The sequence below is a fragment of the Euprymna scolopes genome, chromosome 30 (genome assembly GCF_053919585.1).
Source record: "Euprymna scolopes isolate OS-2025 chromosome 30, ASM5391958v1, whole genome shotgun sequence".
In the NCBI taxonomy this organism is placed as follows: Eukaryota; Metazoa; Mollusca; class Cephalopoda; order Sepiida; family Sepiolidae; genus Euprymna; species Euprymna scolopes.
Genome location: NC_136511.1, coordinates 83,052,439 through 83,079,404, shown reverse-complemented (window position 1 = coordinate 83,079,404; position 26,966 = coordinate 83,052,439). Strand labels below are relative to the sequence as shown.

The 26,966-nt window shown below is 30.7% G+C and overlaps 1 protein-coding gene across 5 annotated transcripts in view; it reads left to right on the top strand.

The window, feature by feature from the left end:
• LOC145254863 (neuronal acetylcholine receptor subunit alpha-10-like) overlaps positions 1-26,966 on the top strand; it is a 443,498-nt gene that overhangs the window by 284,889 nt on the left and 131,643 nt on the right. For all 5 annotated transcript variants that reach the window (XM_080113724.1, XM_080113726.1, XM_080113728.1 and 2 more), the window contains one exon: positions 21,743-21,936. In XM_080113724.1, the coding sequence (XP_079969850.1) occupies positions 21,743-21,936 (194 nt within the window). The remainder of the gene's footprint in view (positions 1-21,742; positions 21,937-26,966) is intronic.

Here is a 26,966-nt window from a genome sequence, read left to right as displayed (position 1 = left end):
CTAGTTATCTCACCAGATTAGATAAATTCTTGTCCTAGAATCTGGTAAAACTAAAAGACAAAAAGTAAGATATGCTAAAACATATTTAAATGGTCAATTAGGGAAAGGAAAATTAATATTCTTAACTTCTTCTCAGTTTTGGAGAGGAAAATTTGAACTTTAATAGAATGTTCGAATGCCTATGTGTTTCAAAGAGAGATCGAGTCTTAACCCCAGAAATGCACTGTTTCATTTCTGAGAAATTCGATTGAAATAAAACGAAGCAAGATGGGAGTAACTTCATTGGTTAAATGTGATTTTTATCCCGGGTTTCGAATCATACGAATGGCTGAAATATTTATTTCTACACTGATGATTCCGCAAGTATGAAACGTATACTATGTAGATAATATTTAAATATTTATTATTAAAATAATCGTATGCATGTATATGTGTGTGCGTGTGCGTGTGTGTGTGTGTGTGTCCATGACATTACACGAAAGTTAACTAGAAAAATACCGGGAAAATTCGTTTCTAGTATTTATGGAAACTGAAAAAAAAGCAAAGAGAAACTGAAACGATTTCTTTGATATAATGTACATTTTTTTGTTTTGTTTTCTATACCGATGCATACGTTTTTTTTCTTTTAATTTAAGTCAGACATTTTCTTTCTTATTTCCTTTTTAACTGAATCACGGATTAATTTTTTTAAGCAATGACAGGGCTTCTTTGAATCAAAACGTCCTTTTCTTTTGTTCGTCTTTATATAGGGTGACGACCGATATATATATATATATATATATATATATATATATATATATATATATATATATATATATATATATATATATGCGTGAAAATTTTACTTTGTGTATAAAACTGAACAAGATTATTTAATAGATATTTCTAATCACAAATATCATGAGCAGCTGACTCTAAGTTTATAAACATATTTTTTTTTTCATATAAAAATACGGTTACAAATCCTTTCTGTCAAAGTAAACAGTTTGATTCAATGTTGTCAATCTAAAACATTTTATTCTTTAACTGACTTTCTTTTCAGAGCATTACTCTTCTTTTTTTTTTTTTTAATCGCAGCATCAGGTAGTTGACGGTGATTAAGTATTAAACGACACGGACTGACAACTTGGGTGTGCCAAGTTCGAATCCAGTTCGTTCCTAAGAAATACTTTCATTTGGCAACGTTGGCAACTTTCACCTCCCGTAAGTTACCGATGTCGTTCTAGAAAGAATTCTTACTAGAAAGATGTCGGAGAAACGAATACCACAATAATCGTTTAATTCATTCGAAATGAATTAAGGAATGGTGCCGAGTAGTAGGAACAGCAGCATTTATGTAATCGACAGCTTCTTTAAACCAATCACAAGTGGGAAATATTCACTTTCGAACTTCGCGCGTAAAAAATTTAAACATTGGTTCCAGTTGTTTTACAGGCTTAATGGACTCGTGAGCAACTTTGGTAACGGCGCACCATAAACATCGTTACACATAAGAACTGTTCAACGGTAACTCACTATGAATGTCTTAATAGTTTTTATAATTTTTGTAGAGCTAATTTACACCCTCAGAGAGCTGGGTATCTCCGAATATCGGTCAATGAACACATTTTACCTTGGCTATAAACTAGTAAATAAAAACATAATTCTACATTATTTTCTTGAAGAGGTACCTAAAAGAACTGTTTACCCTTTATTTAAAAATCGACGCTTTTCTGTTCTTCATTCTCTACGAAACGATTTCTTCTCCATCACATTGTTGAAGAGCATGAGATGTGTATTTTCATTTTATTAAGGAGGGAAGGGTGTATTTTTTCTGTCTTTAATGTTACTAAAATTAATTGAAAAAAATGAAGGAAATAACGATTCACAAAATATGAATGTCGCTTTTTTATTATTATTATTTCATTTTTTATCCCCTTTTTAGTGGAACATCAATTTAAAAGAAAGTAACCAATGAAAGAACGTGATTCATACAATTTGTTTGAATTTAGTTTAAAAATGTTTTAAATGTCTTATTTTATTATTTTTTCTAGAACAAAATGATATTGTTCAGACACATCCATTCAATCTGTCCGTTTAGTGACAACAAATTTCTTTTTCAATTTTAAGCCGTTAGTCGAGATTCTCAGAATCTTTTTGCTGGGAGAAAGGGGCTTTACTACATATATGTGTTGGGGTGGCACCCTTAGAGATTCTGACAATGGACTATTCCTGGTGTCACTTCCAGTAACCAGTTTCTGCTATCGAGTAGTTTGGAGCTTGGACTCAGTAGGAGTGGGTCGTAATATTACTTTTTCCTTCTAGTTGAACGGAATCCCACTCAACCAATACATTTCCTGTATTTTCTGTTAATATATATTTCATTTCATTTTCTAAGCCTTCTCGTTTCAACATTAAACCACAGCAATATGTTAATTAGACATATTGAATTTGCATATCATTACAGTTCCCTGGAACAGAATTGTTTTAGGTGGCGATTGATAATTCCTATATGTTTATTATTTGGATTATTGTTCTCATCTTGAGTGTTATTCACAATACGTTTCGGTGTAACCGATCTTTTTCATGTGTATCTTGAAGAACTCCGAAATTTCAAACGGAATCCTTTATTTAATCTACAGGTGTAGCATACTCTTGATTTATCAGCCATTATTGGATAAAACTCCTAAATAATTAGCAGTTGTATTCGTACTAAGGATTGAACCTTCAATCTCCAGAAGAGTATAATTTTACAACTGAATTTTACTAAGTACTGTATCTACTACGCTGATAGGACGAGAACGTGCTATCCCCGTGGATTAAATAAACGATCCTGTTCTAAATTCCTGAGTTCGACTAAATACACCAGAAGAAGGTTGAAGGTTACATCGACTGAAACGAATAATACTTGAGATCAGAACAGTAGTCGGAAGAATCCAAATAATAGGCATAAATATTTTAGGTCGTTAAAGAGGTTTTGTACTTCTGATTGTTTCATTTTTAAGTCTTATTGGACAAATACTTAGCATAATTAATTCCTCCATAAATAAGAGACATATCCAGGTTGCCCTCGATGTTTGTGCGTCAAAGCAACAGTATATAAATGCGGATGTGCTACAAGGGCCGATTCTTTGATCTTTATAATTTGTGATAATCATAAATGACCTCCCTGATAAAATTGTCTTCCTGATGGGTATATTTTTTGACACCAAGATCTACAACAGACACAAGGGAAAAGAGAACGAACACATATCTAAGGAAATGGTTGAAATGTTAGAGAAAGACCTCCAGCCTGTAGTGGAATGGCGTCAAAATGGACGGCAACATCCAATGCTACTAGGACTTTTTACCTTTTAGTAACTATAAGAAACCTTCTCAACTACTGATAGCCATGGCTAATGACACAATACCTAAAAGCTCTTCGTTCAAACCCTGAAACTTAACGTTTATAGAAAACATCAATTGGAACAATTACACTGATGGCATTGTCAAGGCTACTGCGAAAAAGATGGGCTCTGTGCACCGTGTTAGAAACTTACTCGCACCGGAATTTATCATGTACCTTTACAAGGCCATCATTCGCCCATGCATGGAGTGTTGTTGTCACATCTGGGCTGGTGCATCTACCACAAGTCTCTCACTCCGCGATAGGATTCAAAAGAGAGTCGCCAACCTAATAGTTTCTGCACTATCAACCAAACTCCAACCCCTGTCCCATCACCAAAATGTTGCATCCCTGTGCTTGTTTTACAAGTATTTTAATGGAATGTGGCTCGACGATCCCCAATGATTTGTATCCCCTCAACGTAAATACCGCTGACTAACATGACAAGTAACAAAATCCCACTGTTCACTGTTGAGATGCCGGAAAGCCTTTTACTCAAATAGTTTCTTCCCTGTTAGACTTTGGAATTCCCTCCCGGGTCCTGTTTCCCTGACTCTACTGACATACAGAAGTTCAAATGTAATGTGAACAAACATCTCACTGCACAACTCCCGACATAGTAATCCTGCAAATTTCGTCTTAAATAGCGGCCCTTTACGTCAAAGTGGCAAAACATTACTTAACTCTCCTCTTTATTAAATTAGATTCAGAGTTTCTCAATCTTTTTGATACATAAATAATCAATGTGTGTTAAAAAAAAAAACCAGAGGGGGAGAAAGTATCAAAACAAGAGTGAAGGATAAAATAAAGTGAGGGAGAAAGTGATAGACAGCAATTTAAGAGATGGGTTACTTATTGCAAATTAAGGTTTAATTACACAATTAAAATAGACTTTCCTTTCAAACATAGCTCAATCCTAAAACCAAGTAATATTTTGGCAAATATTTTCCGCGTTTAAAATATAGAGAAAAAGACCATATGGAAACAAACTTTAGTGTCATAATATAAACGGATGCTGCGGGGGTGGCCTCATTTTAAGTTACGTAGAAAACTAGAATCTCTAACTAAAAATTGAATCCCTGGTCAAATATAGGTGTAATAATGTGAACAAACACCCCACTACTTAACTCCCTTCATAGTATTCTTTCAAATTTGGTCGCAAATAGTAGCCTTTTACATCAAAGTAGCCCTGTGTCGTGTTTGGAGTAAAACAAATAGTTTTAAAAATTACTTAGCTCTCTGTTATGTTGACGTTCATCTTCGTCGCCAACTGTTATGTTTGCAGGTTGAACCAAATAACGGATATGGCAATACAAATGAAGACTCAACAAACAAAGGTAGATCAATAAGAAGTGTATTAGGAAAAGTATATTTACAGTATATTTACATAATGGTTGTCAAGTAAGAGAGTCTTGGCTGGAGAACATATCTGCTCTCAGTTCGGCCTTCGGTGGCTTCTGGTTAACATACACTCAGACTAACCGAGTCTTACTATTTATGTGTAATATTATCCACATATGTAAATGAGTGGGTGCCACCACAACACTCTCCTCTTTCTTAAATTAAATCCATAGTTCTTCAAAAACTAAACCCCTAACTAAAAAATGAATACCTAATTAAACATATTTTAGGGCCTAAACATGATGCGCTTAATCGGCGTACAAGAGTATGTGATCTATGTGTTGCGCCCCCGTTTGAAATAGCATGGAATTTGAAATAACGTTATCATTGGGCTGTTATGCTTTAGTTTGAAATACTATTTTAGTCGGATAGTCGTGCTTAAGTTTGAAATAGCATTTCTAGCTGTCTGCCAATCTTATGTTTCAAATAGCCTTTGTTGTCGGTCTGTCGTGCTAATGTCTGTAATGGCATCTCCTGGTCTGCCACACTTATGTTTGAAATAGTATTTTACTCTTACACGCTTAAGTCTTAAAAATCATTTCCGTTGGTCAAGCTGTTAAGCTTAAATTTTAAATGGCTTTTCTTCAGTCTGTTACGCTTCAATTTAAAATAGTATTTTTTTTTCGGCTTCGCAAGTTTAAATTTAAGAGAAATATTTTATGCATTATACAACATAATCGCGTTAACACCCCGGTTCCCGTTAGATCACCTAAGTTAAGCAACGTATGGCCTGGTCAGTTCTAAAATGTGTGCCCATTTGAGAATTCGAGATGCTGTATGTACTCTCCGTTTATCTCGGCTTTGCAGTGCTCAAGCAGTGCCGATTCAAAAGACGTGTGGTTGTGAATTGCGCAACTCTTGCCTCACAATTACTCGCGCAATTACCCTTATAGAAGGTATCCACTGTCTCTTGATACTGAACGGAGACATCATCATCAGGGCTAGTACTATATATTAAGCAGAAACTTACAAAGTTAGAAAAAAAACAAAAAAAACAATGAATTTGACATCACTAATATAAAGTGGTATCTACCTAAAATACCTCTGTTAAAATGTAGTAAAGGTTTTAGCTGACAAGTTTTGGGACCATTTCATATCTAATATAAAAGATAAGAATGATAGTCTTATTTTGTTAATCCTTTTAAATGATAGGGTCATCATTACTTTTAGCAACATAAAGTATTTTAAAAGAAATACAGTTCGAAAATTAGTCAATTTATTTTGGTTTACCTACTCATTTGTGAACCATTGTGGCCGTTTATCTCGGCGTTGTTTCTAGTCGTCTAGTACTTCGCCATTGGCATCAAACAGTGCCGATTCAGAAGAGGTGTGGTTGGAATTGCGCAATCCTTGACTCACAATTGCACACACAGGTACCTTTACACAGGGGTATCAATTGACTCTTGAGACTGAAAGGAGAAATCGCACTTTTTACAAAGTATAGTGAGAATATCCTAACTGCCCGCCCAATCATTGTTGATTTTGAATTCTTGGAAGTGAAATAAAAAAAATATAAATTAAAAATTGCTTTGTATCAACTTACTGTACTATAGCTCTGCTTGATCAGTTCAATTATTGAGCTGATTTTAATACCTGCTGAATTTGAGTATTAGATGTCATAATTTTATAGCAGCTTCCCATTACACTGGAATTGGTTTTCTATATTGCATAGTGATACTCTACTGAAGGTTGTTTGACCTGTGAAAGTCAATATACTTTATTGAATATGGCGTGATGGCGCAGGTGGCAGGGTACTTGTCTCACATAGACGTGATTCGGGATTCGAATCCAGAGTTCAGATATGTTTAACCAAATGAGGGCCAAACTCATGTCTTAGACTTCCCGTTTGTGACGTTCATGGCTTGTGTGAGTTGCAACGCTATTTGATTGTGGAAATAATTACACATACACACACATATGCACACACACGGTGGAACGATTAAATTGTCGCCCTAGAAAATACTACGCGATTCCATTTCCGGTTTTCTTTTTTGTTGCAGATCGTCTACTAGTTGGCCAGTTGTGTACAAATCCTAGAGGCTATTAGAGCTTTTTATCGTGTATGAAAGTGATATAATATAATATAAACTTTCTAAGCTTTGATTTTGTAATTACTACCCCAAATATAAGTTAGAATAGTAGTAGCAATATACTGACAGAATTTCAGGTAAAATTTTAAACTCTAATTAGAGTTATGAAGAAAAATGTAATGTATCCAATACTTTTGCGTGGCACAGTATATATAGGTGTTTTTTTTTGTGCGGAGAGAGGGACTGTTGCCAAGTCGGTTGTTTTTTGAAATCTGATAAGACTTATGTGGTTGCGCAATCAACGTCTGTTGGAACTTCTGTGAATTTGATGTAAAGGTGGGATAATAGACGTGGTGAGGTTGTCAGTAATACAAAAAAAGCACTGCATATTGGATCATAAGCAAATGCCTCCTGTGACATTTTTGGCTTACCTTGTAGCACTGGAACATAGATTCCATGGCACTTACGAATTCGCTGTTTGCAAATAAACTTCAGCATTTGTAGAATTGCTCGGTCGGAAGGTTCCACACTGAAAATACGATGGCAGCGAAAATAGCGCGGTTGGGCACAGAGTGCGCTTATGAAAACCATGAATGTCTCTCTCTCTCTCTCTCTCTCTCTCTCTCTCTCTCTCTCTCTCTCTCTTTCTCTCTATGTATATATATAGTGTGTGCGCGCGTGTGTCTATAATGAAGTGATATAGGAAAAAATAGCAAGAGTATCTAATTACTTGGCAAGAATATATATACTTTTATTCAATAAACAGTAAACATTTGTTGGCTATTCCATCGATACTTTCTGTTTCACGGAAACGCTAGAATTTAAATCCACCGAATCAAAGATACCAAATTATCCATTCATTTATTTCGGATAACATATAACATCGTAACATCAGTGCGTTTGATAAGTTTTATTACCACACAAGTCCAGAGGCACGATATATAAAATCAACAGTAGGTTATTTGATATCATAGAGGCGCGTTCGAAATTGTTTGTGTTTCGAGCACGATTGAAGTATGATACTTGACTTTACCATTTGAAACTTTAATTCACGCCATAATATATAAAATAATTTTCTAAAATCAACAATAGGTTCTCTACAGTGCAATCTAAATTACAATATATTATGAACTAAGTCACTGTGAGAGGCATATGAAGCTTCTTCCCGGTGCACCGTAATGGGTTCCAAGTAGATAATCGAAAAATACGATTAAAGAAAGAAGTCCAGTTTTGACCAAAGTTAACACTCTTATACAGCGTAATAATACAATTGCATTTGAAAAGTTTTATAATCGCACGAGCAAAAATGCGCAGCCTATAAAATCTGTTTTAGATTCTTTTATAATGCAGAGCGCACCCGAAATTAATGTTTCTTTTTCGAGCACAATTGGACCATGATAATTGACTTTAAACTGTAATTGAAGCCATTATTTGCAGATAATTATGTAAAATCAACAGTAGATTCTCTACGGTGAAATGTAAACTATAATGTATTATAGAGTAAGTTACTGCGGGGTATATGAAGCTTTCTTCCGGTTCACTGCGTGGATCCTAACTAGAACAGGCAATCAATCGATTTTATCTTTAAAAAAAAAATGGCGATTATACCGATTTCAATGGCAAGACAAGTATAGAAAAGTAGAACATTTGTTGATCCTCATTCAATCTCGGGCAATATATATATATATATACTATATCTATATATATATATATACACCATATCTATATAAATATACACTATATATATACTATATGTATATTATATATTCTCTATATATACTATATATATACTATATATACACTATATATATACTATATACATACTATATAAATATAAATACTATATATACGCTATATATATGCTATATATATACTATATACATACTATATACATATACTATATATATATATACTATTTATATATATATATCTTATATATATACAATTTATATGTATACTATATATATACTATATATATATTATATATATACACTATATATATACAATATATATGCAATATACATATACTATATATATACTATATATGCTATATATCTATACTATATATATACTATATATATACTATATATACTATATATATACTATATATTTACTATATATACTATATATATACTATATATATTATATATACTATATACTATATATATACTATATATATTCTATAAAAAATATATTCTATAGAATACATATATATTCTATATACTATAAATATATTCTATATACTAAAAATATATTCTATATGCTATAAATATATATTCTATATACTATATATACTATATATATGCTATATATACTATATATATATACTATATATACACTATATATATAAACACTGTATATATACTATAAATATACTACATATATATATATACTATGTATATACAATATATATAAAAATATATATACTATATATATACTATATATGCTTTATATATATTATATATATATACTATATTCTATACATATACTATATATACACTATATATAAATATACTATATATATACACTATATATATACTAAATATTCTATATATATATATACTATATACTATATATATATACTATATATATTATAAATGTAATATACATATACTATATATACACTATATATATACTATATATACACTATATATACTATATATATACTATATTTATACTATATATACTATATATACACTATATATACTATATATACACTATATATATATTATATATACACTATATATATACTATATATACACTATATATATATACCATATATATACTTTATATATTGTATAGTATACTATATATAATATATATACTATATATACTAAATATATAGTATATATACTATATATATACTATATATGTACTATATATATATACTATATTTATACTATATATCTATACCATATATATATAAATATACTATTATATACTATATATATAAATATACTATATATAATATACATATAAATATACTATATATGTATATACTATATAAATATAGAATATATACTATACATATAATATATATATAAATATACTATATATATATATTATATATATAAATATACTATATATATACTATATATACTATATATATACTATATATAATATAATATATATAATATATAATATATACTATATATAATATCTATATATAATATATATAATATCTATATATAATATATATATACTATATATAATATATATACTATATATAATATCTATATATAATATATATACTATATAATATATATATACTATATATAATATATATATAATATAATTTAAATATACTATATATAATATCTATATTACTATATATAATATCTATATATACTATATATAATATATATAATATAATATGTATATACTATATATAATATCTATATTACTATATATAATATCTATATATACTATATATAATATATAATACATAATATATATAATATATATAATATGTATATACTATATATATCTATATATACTATATATAGATATATATATATACAATATATATATGATATATATACTATATATATACAATATATATATATATATATGATATATATATGATATATATACAATATATAATATATATACAATATATAATATATACAATATAATATATATACAATATATAATATATATACAATATATAATATATACAATATAATATATATAATATATACAATATAGAATATATATATATATAATATATAATATGTATATACAATATATAATATATATACAATATATAATATATATATATACAGTATATAATATATATATATACAATATATAATGCATATACTATATATAATATATATATAAAATATATACGAAATATATACCATGGGCGTGCAATAAGTAATGCCCTTGACCCACTTCCAGTTTTCTGATCTCGCTGAAATTTTGCATGTGCAATCATTTCTTTCTCTACGAGTTATGTGGCAAATTACAGCTCTGTACTCATTGTAGTTTCTCTTTTACAGGTGTTTGAACTGAATCACGTGTGAAATGGAGCCTGTTGAATGTCGAGCAGTGATCTGGCTTTTGTATTTGAAAGGACGCACACAGGAGACTTTTGATGAAATGAAAGAAACTCATGATGATAATGCCCTATCATATGACCTTGTAAAACGCTAGCATTGTGAATTCAAATATGGCCGGAAGTCTGTGGAAACAGCACCAAGACTTGGTCGCCCCCCCCTTCTGTCATTGATGAGGCATCTGTCTGTCAAGTTCTGGCTGCCATTTTGGAAGATCCGCGCATTACTATTCGCCAAATAGCCCAAGATGTCTAAATTAGTACAGAGTCTGTGGAAACTATCATTCATGACCATTTGCATATGCATAAGGTGTCTGCAAGATTGATTCCCAGGTTGCTCACACCATTCGAGAAGCGAAAATGCGTCGAGTGCTCGAGGATGAATTTGGAGATGTGCCAGAAGATGAGTCAAAGTTTTTCAAAAGACTGATTATACAGAATGAAACCTGGGTCCATCACTATGATCCAGAGACCAAAGCCCAGTCAATGCAGTGGAAGCACTTGGACTCACCATCTCCAAAGAAGGCAAGGGTCCAGCCCTCCGCTGGCAAGGTCATGCTCACAGTCTTCTGGGACCAGGACGGAGTAGTGATGACAGATTTCCTGGCAAAGGTAACCACAATTACAGGAGCCTATTATGCTTCACTTTTGAGGAAATTAAGGGAAGCTATCAAATTCAAGAGGCGGGGCAAGATCAGCAAAGGTACCCTCCTCCTGCAGGACAACGCTCCGGTCCACAACTCACATGTCGCCAGATCAGAAGCACGGGCGTGTGGTTATGAAATCCTTCCCATCCTTCTTACTCTCCTGACCTTGCACCCTCTGACTTTCACCTCTTCCCAGCCATGAAGTTGTTTTTGAAAGGAAAGCATTTCCTAGATGATGCAACATTGATTTCTGAAGTCACGTCGTGGTTGGAGGACCAACCTGGGGCGTTCTACAAAAACGGTCTCCAGAGCTGCATCAAACGATGGGAGAAATGCATAACTCTGGATGGCTCCTATGTAGAGAAAGTTTAATAACTGTGTCAAGTTTCGTTGCTTTACTGCTATGGGAAGTGGGTCAGGGGCATTACTTATTGCACGACCCTCGTATATATATATATATATATATATATATATATATATATACAATATATATATACAACATATATATACAATATATTTATATAATATATATATATACAATATATATACTATATATAATATATATACTATACATGATGTATATACTATATATAAATATATATACTATATATAACAAATTTGTAGTATGCCGAATTTTACTGGATTAATATAATTCAGTAATTTTTCATATACCATTTAAGCCGCCAAAAAAAGAGATGACTTAAAACGTAAACTACAAAATTATCTTATTTCATAATTGAGCATTCATATACTGTTTTAACAAAAACCAAGACTTACAAAAAATGGGTTGATAGCAACAAAAAGTGTATTTCATTGTTAGTTACAATTGTTTCAATAGCATTTCGACCAATTCAAACAATATGTCGTTTGAAAATTTTCACAAGAACAGCCTTTCTTCATAAAAAAAACACTTTAACAATGAAACATTAAGGAAAAGAAACATTTCCTTTATGAAGAAAAGAAAACAAGCAGTAACACTTTAATGCGACTTAGGTAAAGTGTTCCCGCTTGTTTTCTTAATAATTTCTACTAAAATAAAATAATTCATATACTGTCTTTATAAAATATTACATGAGGCATTCGTTGCTAATATATGACACTTCATGACGGCTTAGAAGATTATTCCCAAAGTTAATTTACTATAATTGTCTTCCTTTAAGGCACATGGATGTCACTAATAATCTTTTAGAAGAATCCAAACGAAAATCTCCTTAGAAACAAAATAAAAATAATTTGATTCCCACTCTTTCTTCTTTGCAACGTTTCTCTCCCACACAAACAGACGTAATGTTGCTAGTTTCACTTGTTTGTATAAGTACTATTACGGCATCTGTTCTTCAAAATTTTATTATTTATTTCCTGCTTCTTTTTTATCCAGCTCGTTTGACTCGTTGGTCTAGTGGTCTTCATCAATTCGCTGTTTTGATATAACATTGTAATACGGTTTTCTTATTCCAGTAGTTTCTTTCCTGAAACAGTAAGCTTGTGGAACTCGTTTCCTGAGGGCTGTTTTCCTCCTACCTATAGCATTGGTCCTTTCAAGACTACGGTCAATAGTCATCTTCTGACTTTGTGGTTATCATTTTCTGTTCTTGGTAGCTCTTTACATCAAGTGGCTTCACGCCTTGTCTGGGCAATTTCCATTTTTTTTAATTGATATTTATAATTAGACTAATAAGCATATATTCACTTCTAATCTTAAGTTACTCTGATTAAGCTGCTTTCTTTTCATTTTTTTTTTTTAGCATATCTTTGACAATAGCAGATGTCGTAAATACACAAACAACAGATTATCGCTAAGAGTTAAACTTTTTATTAACTGTTTCCTCCTCTTCCTTTTTGGTGCGTTTTTCTTTGTTTTTATTAATTAGAATTCTTTAAGTCTAACTTTTAACGTTTGTAATCGTATTATAAATTCTTATTAAAACAAAGAACTTTATTAATTGGAAAACAATTAAAGTAGAATATTACATTCAATCTCATGGTGAACATGTTTTACTGGATAAAAATAGTAGAAACTTTTCGGTGATAATACTAAAGATTTTAAATAGCATTAAGCTGAAGAAGCTGAAGAAGCGAACTATTTCTGACAAGTTCTCGTTATTGTTGTACCATGTTATTGGCAATATAATAACGTGTTTGCCTGACCTCTTTACAAGGAGCAAAGTACAGTACCTGTTCTAAGCGCAAAAAGTAGCCCGTTTTTATGGCACTACTCCAGCTCTTCAACTTAAGAAGTTCCTCCCACCCCCAGCATAAAAATTTCAAATACGGCTGTTTTTGTTGCTGGCCATATATTAAATTACTAAGGCCTGTTACTGCCAAAATAGCTTAATCGATTGTTTTATATTTTTAATAAGTGTAATAAGTGTAATAATATGTACCGCCAACGCAAGTTTAACCCTCCCCTGTATGTAACATTGTCACTGTAATTTAATCCTAACTTTTTTAGCATTTAAAATGGCTTAAATAAACTGCTAATAATTTTACAAATTTTTTACAGCATACAAAAATCGTTTTTATGTGTGATGTTTGTGAAGCCGTAGACATATCCATGTTTAAGAAATCTAGAAAAAAAAATCAAATAACAGTCTTATTATCCGTAATTTTCGATATTTATTCATTATTAAATAAACTAATCTGTGCTTCAGCCTTCTCAGATGCATATGATGGCAGCAAGTTTCACGCTAATTTTTCTAATAGTGACAAAACACACACCCCTCTCTTCCCGAAGATTAAAATGGCTTTGTAAATAAAAACAATAGTATTTCAGCACAGTACCAAAAATACATAAGTACTCAAAAGTGTATTTTGTATTGTTCAACGCTTTTAATAATAAAAGAATGTACTCGGTACTTCTGCAGTTTAAAGTTGGTTTTTCCATGATTCTCGGTGGACAAAGAAGGAAAAAGGAAAGGTAAGATTTAAAAAAGGAAAGTAAACGAAAGGGAGGAGTATCATTGTGCCAACGTATTATAAAAACCTCCAACCTCCCCATGTTAAGAACGGCTATCGGAATAAACATCCCTAACCTCGAAAGCCGGTTTTAACACAGGGAGGTTGGAGTGTTTATTTTGAAAGCCGTTCTTAACATTGGGAGGTTGGGTGTGTTTATACTACGTTTGGGCAGGTCGTAAGAAAAATACAAAAATAACTTTGCATACACAAACAAAACCCCCAAAAAAATCTCAAATGTGCAATAATAACGTGATTAAATTATACTCCTGTAAAGTTAGTGAAACATTTTTAATGAAAAAAAAAACCCAAAGAGAACGATTGTTTTATCTCGTGTGTCCGTAATATTTTAGTAAACGCGAATAAATATATTGTTATATCTCTTACGAAAATTTAATATAATTATGAATTTTTTATGAGTGTCTGTCACTGTAACTGAAGTAAATAAATTAAGAACTGAAAAAAATGAATAAATAAAAGAAAACTCGTACAAATAAGTTATAAGACTTTTTTTCGAACGGAGGGTATTTGTAAAGGAAAAGTTATTTTCTACCAAAGTATGAATATATAATAACACGTTAATTCTTTTTTTTTTTTTTTTTGGCACGTCAGCACGACAAAAAGTACCCTGCGCGCCAAATTTCATTCCGTCATAAAACAACTTTCTAAAGGGAAGAAAACAACTTGTTTTCACATTTTTATCTAGCGAAAAAAACAGGAAATATATATGAAAAACCACGTTTATTAATTTTTAGTTCCAACAACGGAGCTGAAGTCGATGTTTTCGAATGTAAAACAAAACTAATACATTTATGTAGCGACTAAACATAAAAATATATATGTAAAAATACGTGCATCATTTTTTAAACAATTCAAATTATGTAACGGGGGTGAAGTTAACTTTTTTATTATTAAACATAACTTCATCCCCGTCGCATAAGATATGTATTAATCTATTTTAAAGAATTCAAGGAAGACTTCTAAACGCGCATAAAAACAAAAATAAGAAAACACGGTGTAAACAATGAACCCCTTCTCCCCACCAGAAAGAAATGGAAAATGGTTGTGAAGTAAGTTATAACGCCTAATTATACACAAATAATACTGGAAAACGGCTTATTTCCGTCTGTCTCCTTCACTTCCATTCTCTGTATCTCTCTATCTCTAACTTTCCCTCCCTCCGAGTGAATATACGCAGAAGTATTTTCGTGTAGGTGGTCATGAAGTATCGTCAATGATTTATGTTTTGTTATTGTAATATTTTCGCAAATAAATAGTAAAAGTTCATATTTCTAAGCGAAATAATTCCGTCAATAATAAATGAAAGGTGAAACTAATGTGTACGTACCGAAAATGGCGGCGTGTTTTATAGTTGTTTATTTGGTGGAATAATGGGATGCTGGAATTGTAGAATGAATAATTCTCATCCAATCAGCTGCGCCGGATATTTCAAAGGGAGAAATCATTATTTATTTATGTCGGATGTAATGGGTAAGAATATGCGAATGTGTTGGAAATCTGTAGACAATTAATGACGGTTATCACCCAGGGAAAACCGCAAAAAGTATAAAACAACGCGGTGTAGAATGGTGTTGTAAGAGTAGACGATAAAGTGAGGGTGAAATTTTAGCTACTTCCTCTTTAGGTTAGGATGATGATGGTCATGGCGCTTCTGTGACTAAATGTCATTTTTTAATATAATGAAGTAATGGGTATGTAATTGCGGTCTATAGTTAGATGACGTAAACATAGTAAATTTTTGTGGCATATGTTGTCGTCAACCTAAGGTAGTTTCGTCCAGAGAGGAAAAATTGCGTCTTTTTTATTATATACAAGAAGAAAAGAAGATAATAGCTGTCTTCTTTAAGTTAAAAATGTGCAAAGAAAAGATAAAAGCTTACAGTGACTGAATTGCATCCCTGACAACACCGAGTATGAAGAGATAGTTAGCCAATAAATTCGTGAATGGTGTTAAGTGTTAACACGAAAACAGGAATACGAATCGATAGGATTGTCTTTATTTAAATATAATGATGCAAAAGGTTAAATAAAAAAAACTAGGGGTTAGATTTATTGGGGGGGCCATTGTGACGTAAGCGGCTGTCTGTGTTAATTTGTCTGCAGGTTGAGTGCGTTTCGCATCGACAAAGGAATTTTGATTGCAGTTGAGTCGTAATTGTATTGGAGAAGTGCCAAGAAAGAACAAAAGAAATAAATGAACCACAAACTGTAACATTTCCTGAGTTTAACCATTTATTTCAATGACAGCGCTCGGGAAAGAAAATTTGGGTGCACTGAATCCCGATCTGACAGAAACTATCACCATCAGCCGGCATCGTTTAACTTCATACGTTTAGAAATCAGCTCAACCTCAGCATTGTTAATTGAAATCAAGACTATTACAAGCGGCACATTTGGCAGCACAGAAGCGGATTTGTGTATTTTAGTTGCAACTCTTAAGAAGTGGGAATCAGTTAGCGAAGAACAATACTGCAATGGACGTTTGTCGACAGTTACCTGGCCGAATGTTCTGTGGTTCTGCGAACTACCGATGTCGCTTAATGATTAAGTTCGAATTTATGCATGAAAATTTGCAAGCATCTACTTATATATATATATATATATATATATATATATATATATATATATATATATTACATAGGCATCCCCACTTATCAAGGCCCAGATTCCACTCGAGGATAAGGGTTAAAATATAATATGTGTATATATAATGTGTATATATATGTGTGTTTATGTATATAATGTATATATGTGTTTATATATATATATATATATATATATATAATGTATATATGTGTTTATATATATAATGTATATATGTGTGTTTATATATAATGTATATATGTGTTTATATACATACACATATATATAATGTGTATATATAATATATATAAATGTGTATATATATGTGTATGTGTGTATATATATAATGTATGTATATATAATGTGTGTATATACATATAGTGTATATATAATGTGTAATATATATGTGTATATATAAAGTGTATATGTATAATGTGTATATATAACGTGTATATATATACAATGTGTGTATATAGAGTATATATTTGCGTGTATATATAGAGAGTATATATATATATATATATATGTATATATAATGTGTATATATCTGTATATATATATACATATATATATATATACATATAGCAAGAGAGTTAGGTATGAAATATCACTGTTTATTTATAACTGATAGATCGAAACAGTCATGATTGTGTAGTGACCATGTAAAATGTTGATCTGAATATAAATAAAATTATTAGCACTATTGTATGAACATCGTTGAATTCATTGGTTTTCATTTTCTAACTCTCATTGTCCTGGAATTATATACTAGCGGGACCTGTGGAATTTTCATGGCAGCATCTTTCATTTTAACATTTTCCTCTTGGCATTCTGTGAACATTAAGTGTGAATGGAGACTCCACGATATTACTGTAGCCTTTTTGTTTAAAGTGTGAAAGTATTTAGATGGAAGACTCATAAATTAAAACGATGTTCTTAAGAGTGTCAATAAAAAAGAGAAAAATATATTATTCTTTATTTATATAGACAACTATTACATAGTCGATACACTGAACATGCTAATGTGTCGGACAATTGGTTGGCTAAAACCAAAAGTCCTTGTCAGGCGACGGAATATAGCTTTTGTGTCACTGAAGAAAATTTTATTTTTCTGATAAAAATAAAATTTTTAATTTAAAAATTAAGAAAGAGAATGTTTATATGCAAGTGACATTTTAGACGCCAAATATAGGAAGCAATAGGGAAAAGAGTGTGTATATATATATATGTATATATATATATATGTATATATAATGCGTGTATATACATATAGTGTATATATAATGTGTAATATATATATATGTATATATAGAGTGTATATGTATAATGTGTATATATAACGTGTATATATACAATGTGTGTATATATAGAGTATATATATGTGTGTATATGTATAGAGTATATATATATGTGTGTGTATATATATAGAGTATATATATATGTTTGTATATATAATGTGTATATATCTGTGTGTATAGATATATATATATATAATATATATATATATATATATATATATATATATATATAATGCGAGAGAGTTAGGTATGAAATATCGCTGTTTATTTATAACTGACAGATCGAAACAGTCATAAATAAATATAGGAAGCAATAGGGGAAAAGAGGGTGTGTATATATAAACATATATTGAAGTTATACATTTGGATTTCACCGTCACTGGATTTTTTATCTTCCACCAGGCTATCCATTCATGTGTAATCACCTTTTTCTTCACCATATTCCCTCTGCTTCACTTTTTTTGTTTTCAAGTAAGATCTTTGACTTACTTGTTGTTTCATCAAATACTTCTGCATGCAAAATCCGATCCCGCATTTTGCTAATTCCTACCCTCTGATGAGAAGGAAAGTATTTCTTCGAAACTCCACGAATTAAGGACTATCCATTTATCTAGTGTTTCCTTTTCAGATTAAATATGTTTTAACTCATTTCAAAGTGTTTTTTAACATATTTTAACTGTTTGCTCATAAATATATATATATATATATATATATATATATATATATATATATATATATATATATATATGGAGAGAGAGAAAGGCATATTTCTCTTTGTGTCTCCGCTCCATCTTTTCTCGGAAACTACTTTACCGATCTGGCTATGATTGTGTTATAAGGTGAATGAAATAAGTATCATGCCATGAATAGGATTTTGTCATCGCAATACAACATTTACTCTAGAAGTTTCCTCTGAAACTACTGAGCTGATTTGTCTCAAAGTTTGTATGCTGGTATAAAGACAATGAATTAAGTGCCATAGTATTCATTCAGTGTACAGTCAGGGATTAATAGTGATAAGTCACCAATATACCACATTTACTCTAGAAGTTTTCTTGTAAACAACTAGGTCGAACTGGATGCAATTTTGTATAAAACTTGGTTATGATATGGAGCAGCAAACTAAGAATTATGGTATCCGTTTGATGCACAATCAGGGATTAATATGGATTAGTACAGATTAGTAGTTAATTTAAAATTGAGTACAAAATTAACCATATTCGATCATCAGTTTGACATAAAGCACTATTTCTAAGTCAACGTGCTTTAATTTTGTACGTTTTGAACGGGTTAAAAGTTTAATATATAACAAAGAATCTAATTGGTTAACTAGCTAGATAAAACACAACGTGAATATATAAAAACACTTAGTAACATGAATTAAATGCATTCTAACTTCATGATTCTCTACGAAGATAAAACGGGAGGCTTCAGTGTAGCTTACTTGTCATTAATTTCATAACTATACATTATATATATATATATATATATATATATATATATATATATATATATACATCCTACTTTTACTTAAAAAATTATATATTAAAATTTGATAATGTTCATATACCAATAAAATTAAAGTCAATATTAATTGATTAAATTAATTAAGCTTCGTGATCATCGGCTTTTATAATCGAGCATGCGTATAATATATTTGCAAAATCAACACAACAAAATATTAAGTATAAAATAAGAACGTCATCTTGTGTATTTCCTGATATGTTACAATTATTTCGTAAATTAAAATATATTATTTAAAAATATTCCAAAAAGAGTTAACCTTCAGTCATTAAAATACATTCTTCATATATATATATATATATATATATATATATATATATATATATATATATATATATATATATTATATATATATATATATATATATATAATTCATATTTTAAGGGAACAAGCAATTTGGACTCACCTCTGTCATTTTATTTATTTATTCGATTATCTTAGAATTGAGTAAGTATCCCGCTTTCATATTTATTATTTTAGATCATATTTCTACAATTTTCTATTTTTATATTTAATAGTTGAATGTTTCTTCTATTTTTATGATTATTTTTCCTCTGGTTAATTTATTTATTGATTTAATCCCTAACTCCTAAACTACATCTTTCAGATTTTAGTCTCTATTTATAGATCCAGTTATTCATTTCTCAGTTTGCCTTAGTTTCGTATAAATTTTTATTTACATGTTACGATATATTTGTTTTTCCTTTTATTTGATATTTTTTAAGAAAACTATAATTTTTTAATTTTAATCAATTTTAAATAATTTTACTTAATATTTATCTTTACTTCATACTTGTCATGTAATTAATTTAAAAGTTAAATCTATGATTTTCAACCTTCTCTTAATATAAACATGATATTTTTGTTTTTGTTTTTTTTTTAATTTTAACTATTCCCTTATCATTCAGTATATCGGGACAGGATATGGGACATAACTCGATTTTGCCGACATTATTTGATTCATAATTTTATCGAAATTCCTTTATATTCTTTTTTAATTTTTGTCTCCATTAATCCCCAATGCTTAGTTTTAAACTTGTAGTTCTTACATCATTCTCTTTATAGCAATCTAGATTAAATTTCTCACATAGTTTATTTCAAATTCTGATTTAGTCTATTTTAATCCATCATAATCTGTTCATCTCAATATTTTACAATTACTTAATATTTTATTTCTTTTTTGTGCTATTGAAATATCTTAGGTGTTAGTTTATTACTAATAACAATTATTAAATTAAAATTTAATTCTATTTCCCTTATTTAGGTTATATTTAATTTATTGTCTATATGTTAAGTTAACGACCGACTACTTTATTTATTGCACCATCCTAAGTTCCTTGTATTAAATTTAAAATTCTATTACAACACTTACATTACACTCAAAACAGATTCCTTTATATATATAGACACACACACACATATATATATATATATATATATATATATATATATATATATATATATATATATATTAGCAGACCGCCCGGCGTTGCCCAGTGGTAAGATACGCTTAAATATGATATTATATATCATATTGTATTTATTTTTGGTTTGTGTTTTACTTTTATCTATGCACTTGTTTTTATTTATTTTTATTTTCATATTTATTTTATTTACTTTAAATTTATATTCATTTATTTTTAGTTGTTTTTTTTTTAATTTTTCTTTATTTTCATTTTATAATTTCTTATTATTTAAATATTTGCTTTTATATATTTATTGTATTTACTCATTTGTTTTCATCTATTTATTTTTATTTTATTATTTATTTTCATTTATTTGATTTCATGATTTATTTTTATTTATTTATCTTTATTTATTTTATTTATTTATATTTATATATTTTATTTATTCTTCAGGCACGTTTGTGTTGTCGCAGGAGAAAAGACTAATAAAAACACTTATTGAACAATACAAGACGTCTGGTAAGACAGGGCGACCCGTCAACAATCCGAATGAAACAATTACAGTGGAATATGGCGTCAGTTTGATACAAATTCTGGATCTGGATGAGCGGAACCAGATATTATCGACCAACGTTTGGATAACATATGTAAATATCAATTTCATCTTATTCTCATCCCCCCCCTAGTTCCATGTGGCGTATTATTACTATTACTTTTATATTGGTAATAATACGTGATTGCTTTTATATCATCGCTAGCTTATCTTCTTCTGGGATTCATTTCTTTCTCTGATTGGATTTTCGTTTGCTGCGTTTATCATTTACACTGACATATTTTGTCTCTGAAACTAAAGACCTCAATATTCGCATTTCGATCATAACATTAAGATATTTCTAACCAGTCAATATTTTTATATTGTTCAGAATTACTCCTATATTAAAAAAAATAAGCTAAAGAAAGTATCTATGATATGCATACCAGTGACGATAAAAATATATCATATTCCCAAAATCATGTAAACTGATCGGTAGTTTTATTTTGTAAATAAGAAAATCAAATTTTATGAGTTCCCGAAGAGCGCCCCTCTCGTCCGCCATTTTGAAAATAATCTACAAGACAAAAGGGAGACCACTCTTTGATTAAAACAGGATTAATGTTGCCCTATCTACCAATTCTCATTAATAATTTACATACGATTTTCGTAAAAAAAAGACATTATTTTATCAATTTACATGATTTTTGAAATATGACAGTTTTTTTTTCGTCACATTATAGAGATTTTCCTTTATTTTTTTTAATATGGAGGAATTTTGGACAGATCATTAATATTATTTACTCATACAGATTGTTAATGCTCACTGACAATAACAAATGGTGTTCCCTGGAATCCGAGTGATAACAAGTCCCTAGATTTCCAACATTCCATCTTTTTCCATGACCATTGCAAATAACCTTGCATTATTGCGACAGCAGTTTACCATTGATTTATTGCTAGAAACAACCGCTGGTTTTTCTGGAATTTGAGTGACAATTATCATCTCAAAGATTCCACTCCATGTGCTTTTGAGGAGGTTCAAAATTCTATTGATTTGTGGGAGGTTCGAGATTTTCGCTTTATTTCTGTTTATCCATTTTAACTTACGCGTTAGTTGTTATCGTTTGTAGTTTATATACGATGTTTTCAACAAACGAGAATGTTTCCCTAACATTTAAGCTGTTTTCATCATTTCTGTGTCTTGTTTAATCTCAATTTTTCCTACGATTCCAATTTCTCCTAATCTTTTTTATCATGATTCCCAGGAGTGTTCCTCGTGCTCCTATAATTACGTCTGAATGTAATCGTTAACTTTCTTCATCTACCATATTCCTTTCAATTCTCTGGCAAGTTTCGTGGTTTTGCTTCGTTTCCCTATCTGCTTGATTTTTACCCTGTGAACTGCTGGAATGGCGAAATGCCAGATTTGGCGCTTTTTTCCTTGTTGATATTATTATTAGGAATACTCATACAGGCCATCATCATAGATTACTGACTGACAACAATCGATGGTTTTCCATGATGTCTGGGTAATAACGTTTCCCCAGATTTCTAGTACTCTTCATCTCTTTCTATAATTTATGCAAATGACAGTAGTTTGCTATTGACTTCTTGCCGGCAGCGACCGTTGGTATTCACTAGAATTCTGATGACATTAAGCCTGCCCAACACCCCAGTCCTCTTCGTGTTCATTTATATTATTTCACTCATTAGGAGCTCTCACACAGTCACCACCAGAAAGATTGGTGTTCCCTGAAGTTTGGGTAGCAAATCTCCCCAGATTATGAGTATTCTTTACCTCTTTCGATAACCTTTGCAAACGGATGTGCGTTATCGCAACAGTCATTTGCTATTGACTTTTCACAAGCAATGATCATTGCTATTCATTGGAATTTGGGTGGCAATAAGCTTCCCCAAGGTCCCAATCTCCTTTGTACTTATCTAGTAGAAATCTGGTTAGTGCTTTCGTTTCTCGGTCTTTACATTCTCTTTGAACTTTTTATTATTTGGTCTGGTGCCAGGCGATGCTGGCACTAAAAAAACATATAGAGGGGGTATTCAACTTATATTCTTGCAGTTTCAGTTTTCTTGATTGCTTATTTGTTTTACTTCTCTTGCATTTTCTGTATGACCGGTTAGCGTCTGTCACTCATATACATGAAATTCCGCATTTTAGAGTTTTCCTTAAGATTTGGTGATCCATCTTTCTGTGTTCTGATTCATGTACTTTTCCAAGTCTTGTGTGTGTGTGTGTGTGTGTGTGTGTGTGTGTGTGTGTGTGTGTGTGTGTGTGTGTGTGTGTGTGTGTGTGTGCGCTTTATATGCAGTCTTCTACATTTATTAATCCTCTTCTCTCTTCGTTCCTTTTCACGTCGGTCAGTATCGTCTTTCGAGTATAATTCATTGTGCATTATCATTAGTTTCCTCGTTTTCTGAACAAGATGTCTAAGTTCCTCTTTGGTCCAGCCTATGAATGGTTCAGAGTAATTTATTGGTGATACTGTCCCGGATTTTATTCCTTTAATTAACTCTCTAATTATAGAGTTTTCTTGTTCTTCAGTGCTCTCTTCCATTCTACTTTCATTTCTGTGGATTGATAGTGCCTGCTTCCAGAACACCCAAATATATGTATCATATTCATCAAACGCCCTCATCTTGTTGTTGGTTAGTTCCATACCCACTGATGTCTCTAGTTTTCCCCTTTTCATTTCTAGTAGTGCACACGTTTTCGTTCCAAATTCCATTCCAATGTCCTAGCTCAATATTCTGGTTGTGTTTATCCGTTTTTCAAGTTTATTTATTTATTTATTTATTTATTTATTTATTGCAAACAGCTTCACGTCATTCATATACCTGAGATTGTTTCTTCTTTGTTCTGTATCCGTAAACTTGTATCTGGATTATTATTATTATTATTATTATTATTATTATTATTATTATTATTATTATTATTATTATTATTATTATTATTGACGATGACTCACGCAAGTTGTTATCAGTAAATAAAATGGCATTCATTGAGGTCGAGTTATAACGAGACTGCGCGGATTACCAACACGCTTCATTCTTTTTCCATGACCATTGTAAATTATCTTGTATTATTGCAACATTGGTCTACCATTGATTTCTCGCTAGTCATAATCATTGGTCTTCTCTTGAATTTGAATGGTAAAACCTGACAATTGCTTCAGTACTCTTCGTATCCTTACCATGTAGGTATGGTTAATGCTCTTTCTCCTTTTTCTTTCATCCTCCTCGATCTTTCATAACAGTTTTATGCGATACCAGCCGAAGCTCGTGTCACCACATGTGAATACATGTATATCTGTGAATTTATTTTGTATTTAAAATTATCTGTGGTAAGTTAGCGTTCGTTGATTATGTTCGTTTGTTTCTGCATTCAGGCATTTTCTTTAAGATGTTTCCGCATCCAAGGATGTTATTATATGTAATCACTCGAAGTTCTCATCAGTGATTATTCACTGGCAATAACCGATGTTTCTGCGTGATAAAAAATATCTCCAGATTTCCAGTACTCTTCGCTTCTTTATATAATCTTTGCAAATACATTTGCGTTATCACAACAGCCGCTTGCCATTGACCTTCTCTGGAACTAGGATGGCAGCAGGCCTCTTTAAGGTACCAGTTCTCTTCACACCAATTCTATAGATGTCTGATTTGTACTTTTTCTTCTTGGTCTTTTCTCTTTCTTTGACCTTTTCACAACTATTTGATGCGATGCCAGTCGATGCCGACACTAGATTTCTTTTAATGTTTCAGTTTTCTTGGTTCTACGTGGTGTTCCTCTTTATTATTGTTTTCATTCTGTTGCAGATTCTGTATAGCAGGTTGGCGTTGTAACTCAAATGGATTAGTTTCCGCATTCTACGGTTTTTCCTAAGATTTCAGCTGTTTTTAACATTACAATCTATTGTATAGTCTCAGTTTTCCATTTTTCCCCTAGTGTCGTTATCGTAGTAGTAATAATAATAATAATAATAATAATAATAATAATAATAATAATAATAATAATAATAATTGTATTATTATTATTATTATTATTATTATTATTATTATTATTATTATTATCTCAATAGAATTTTTCACACGTCACCAGAAGTGATTGTTCACTCATAATAATCGGTGGTTTTCCCTAGGCTCTGAGTGACAACAAGTTTCCAGTACTCTTCGCCTCTTTTGATGACCATTGCAAATAATGTTACGTTGTACCAACATCCGCTTACCATTGATTTTTGTTGGCATCGGCCATTTGATTGAAACCGGGATTGCGGGAGAGTCCTTTGAGAAATAACCCGATCTTTTTTTGTCAAGGAGTCATTATACAAGCGAAATAAGAATTATTATTTATTACTATTAATATTATTATTATTATTATTATTATTATTATTATTATTATTATTATTATTATTATACACATCCAGCGACTTAAGGCACGAATTAGTCTGTTGTGACAGTTCATTGCACGTGTGTGCGTTGTTGGTAAGCGCAATCTACTGGGATTACTTTTGCCAACATCTATCTCGCGTTCGCTGAGATAATTATCAACTTCCTTATCAATAACACAGGACGCCGACTATCACTCGAGTAGTTCTCATTTCAATGAACCATGCAATTTTCCTCCAGTTAAATATATAAGAAACAGCAACGTGCACAGATAATTTAAAAAAATCACATTTAAATGCTGTGAAATTCATATGAAATGAACAATATACAATAAATATTAAGATTGACGACAATTCGAACTAAATTAGTGCATAATATACAAGATTCATTCCAAAGGTAAAACCTCCTTTTTTTAACGCAAAAAAAGCGGAAGAACTACGAAATCTGGAATGGTGTTATTAAAACGAGCAACCTTTTGTGCTCCATAATTTATTTTTCTACATAGTCACCACCGTTCACAATGCACTTTTGCCATGAATTCAATGATGCATCTCTGCTTCTGACACACGTCCATGACGGGTGTTTCTTTTTTAGAGTCTCACAACGTAAATCTGTGCAACAGAGATAAAACTTTCAGGTCATGGATGCATAAGTTCAGTCATCATAACAATGTAAGTTGCAACCTCGTCTGATCTATTCAGGTGGGCTAATAAATAGGAGGAATTACTATAGGAACAG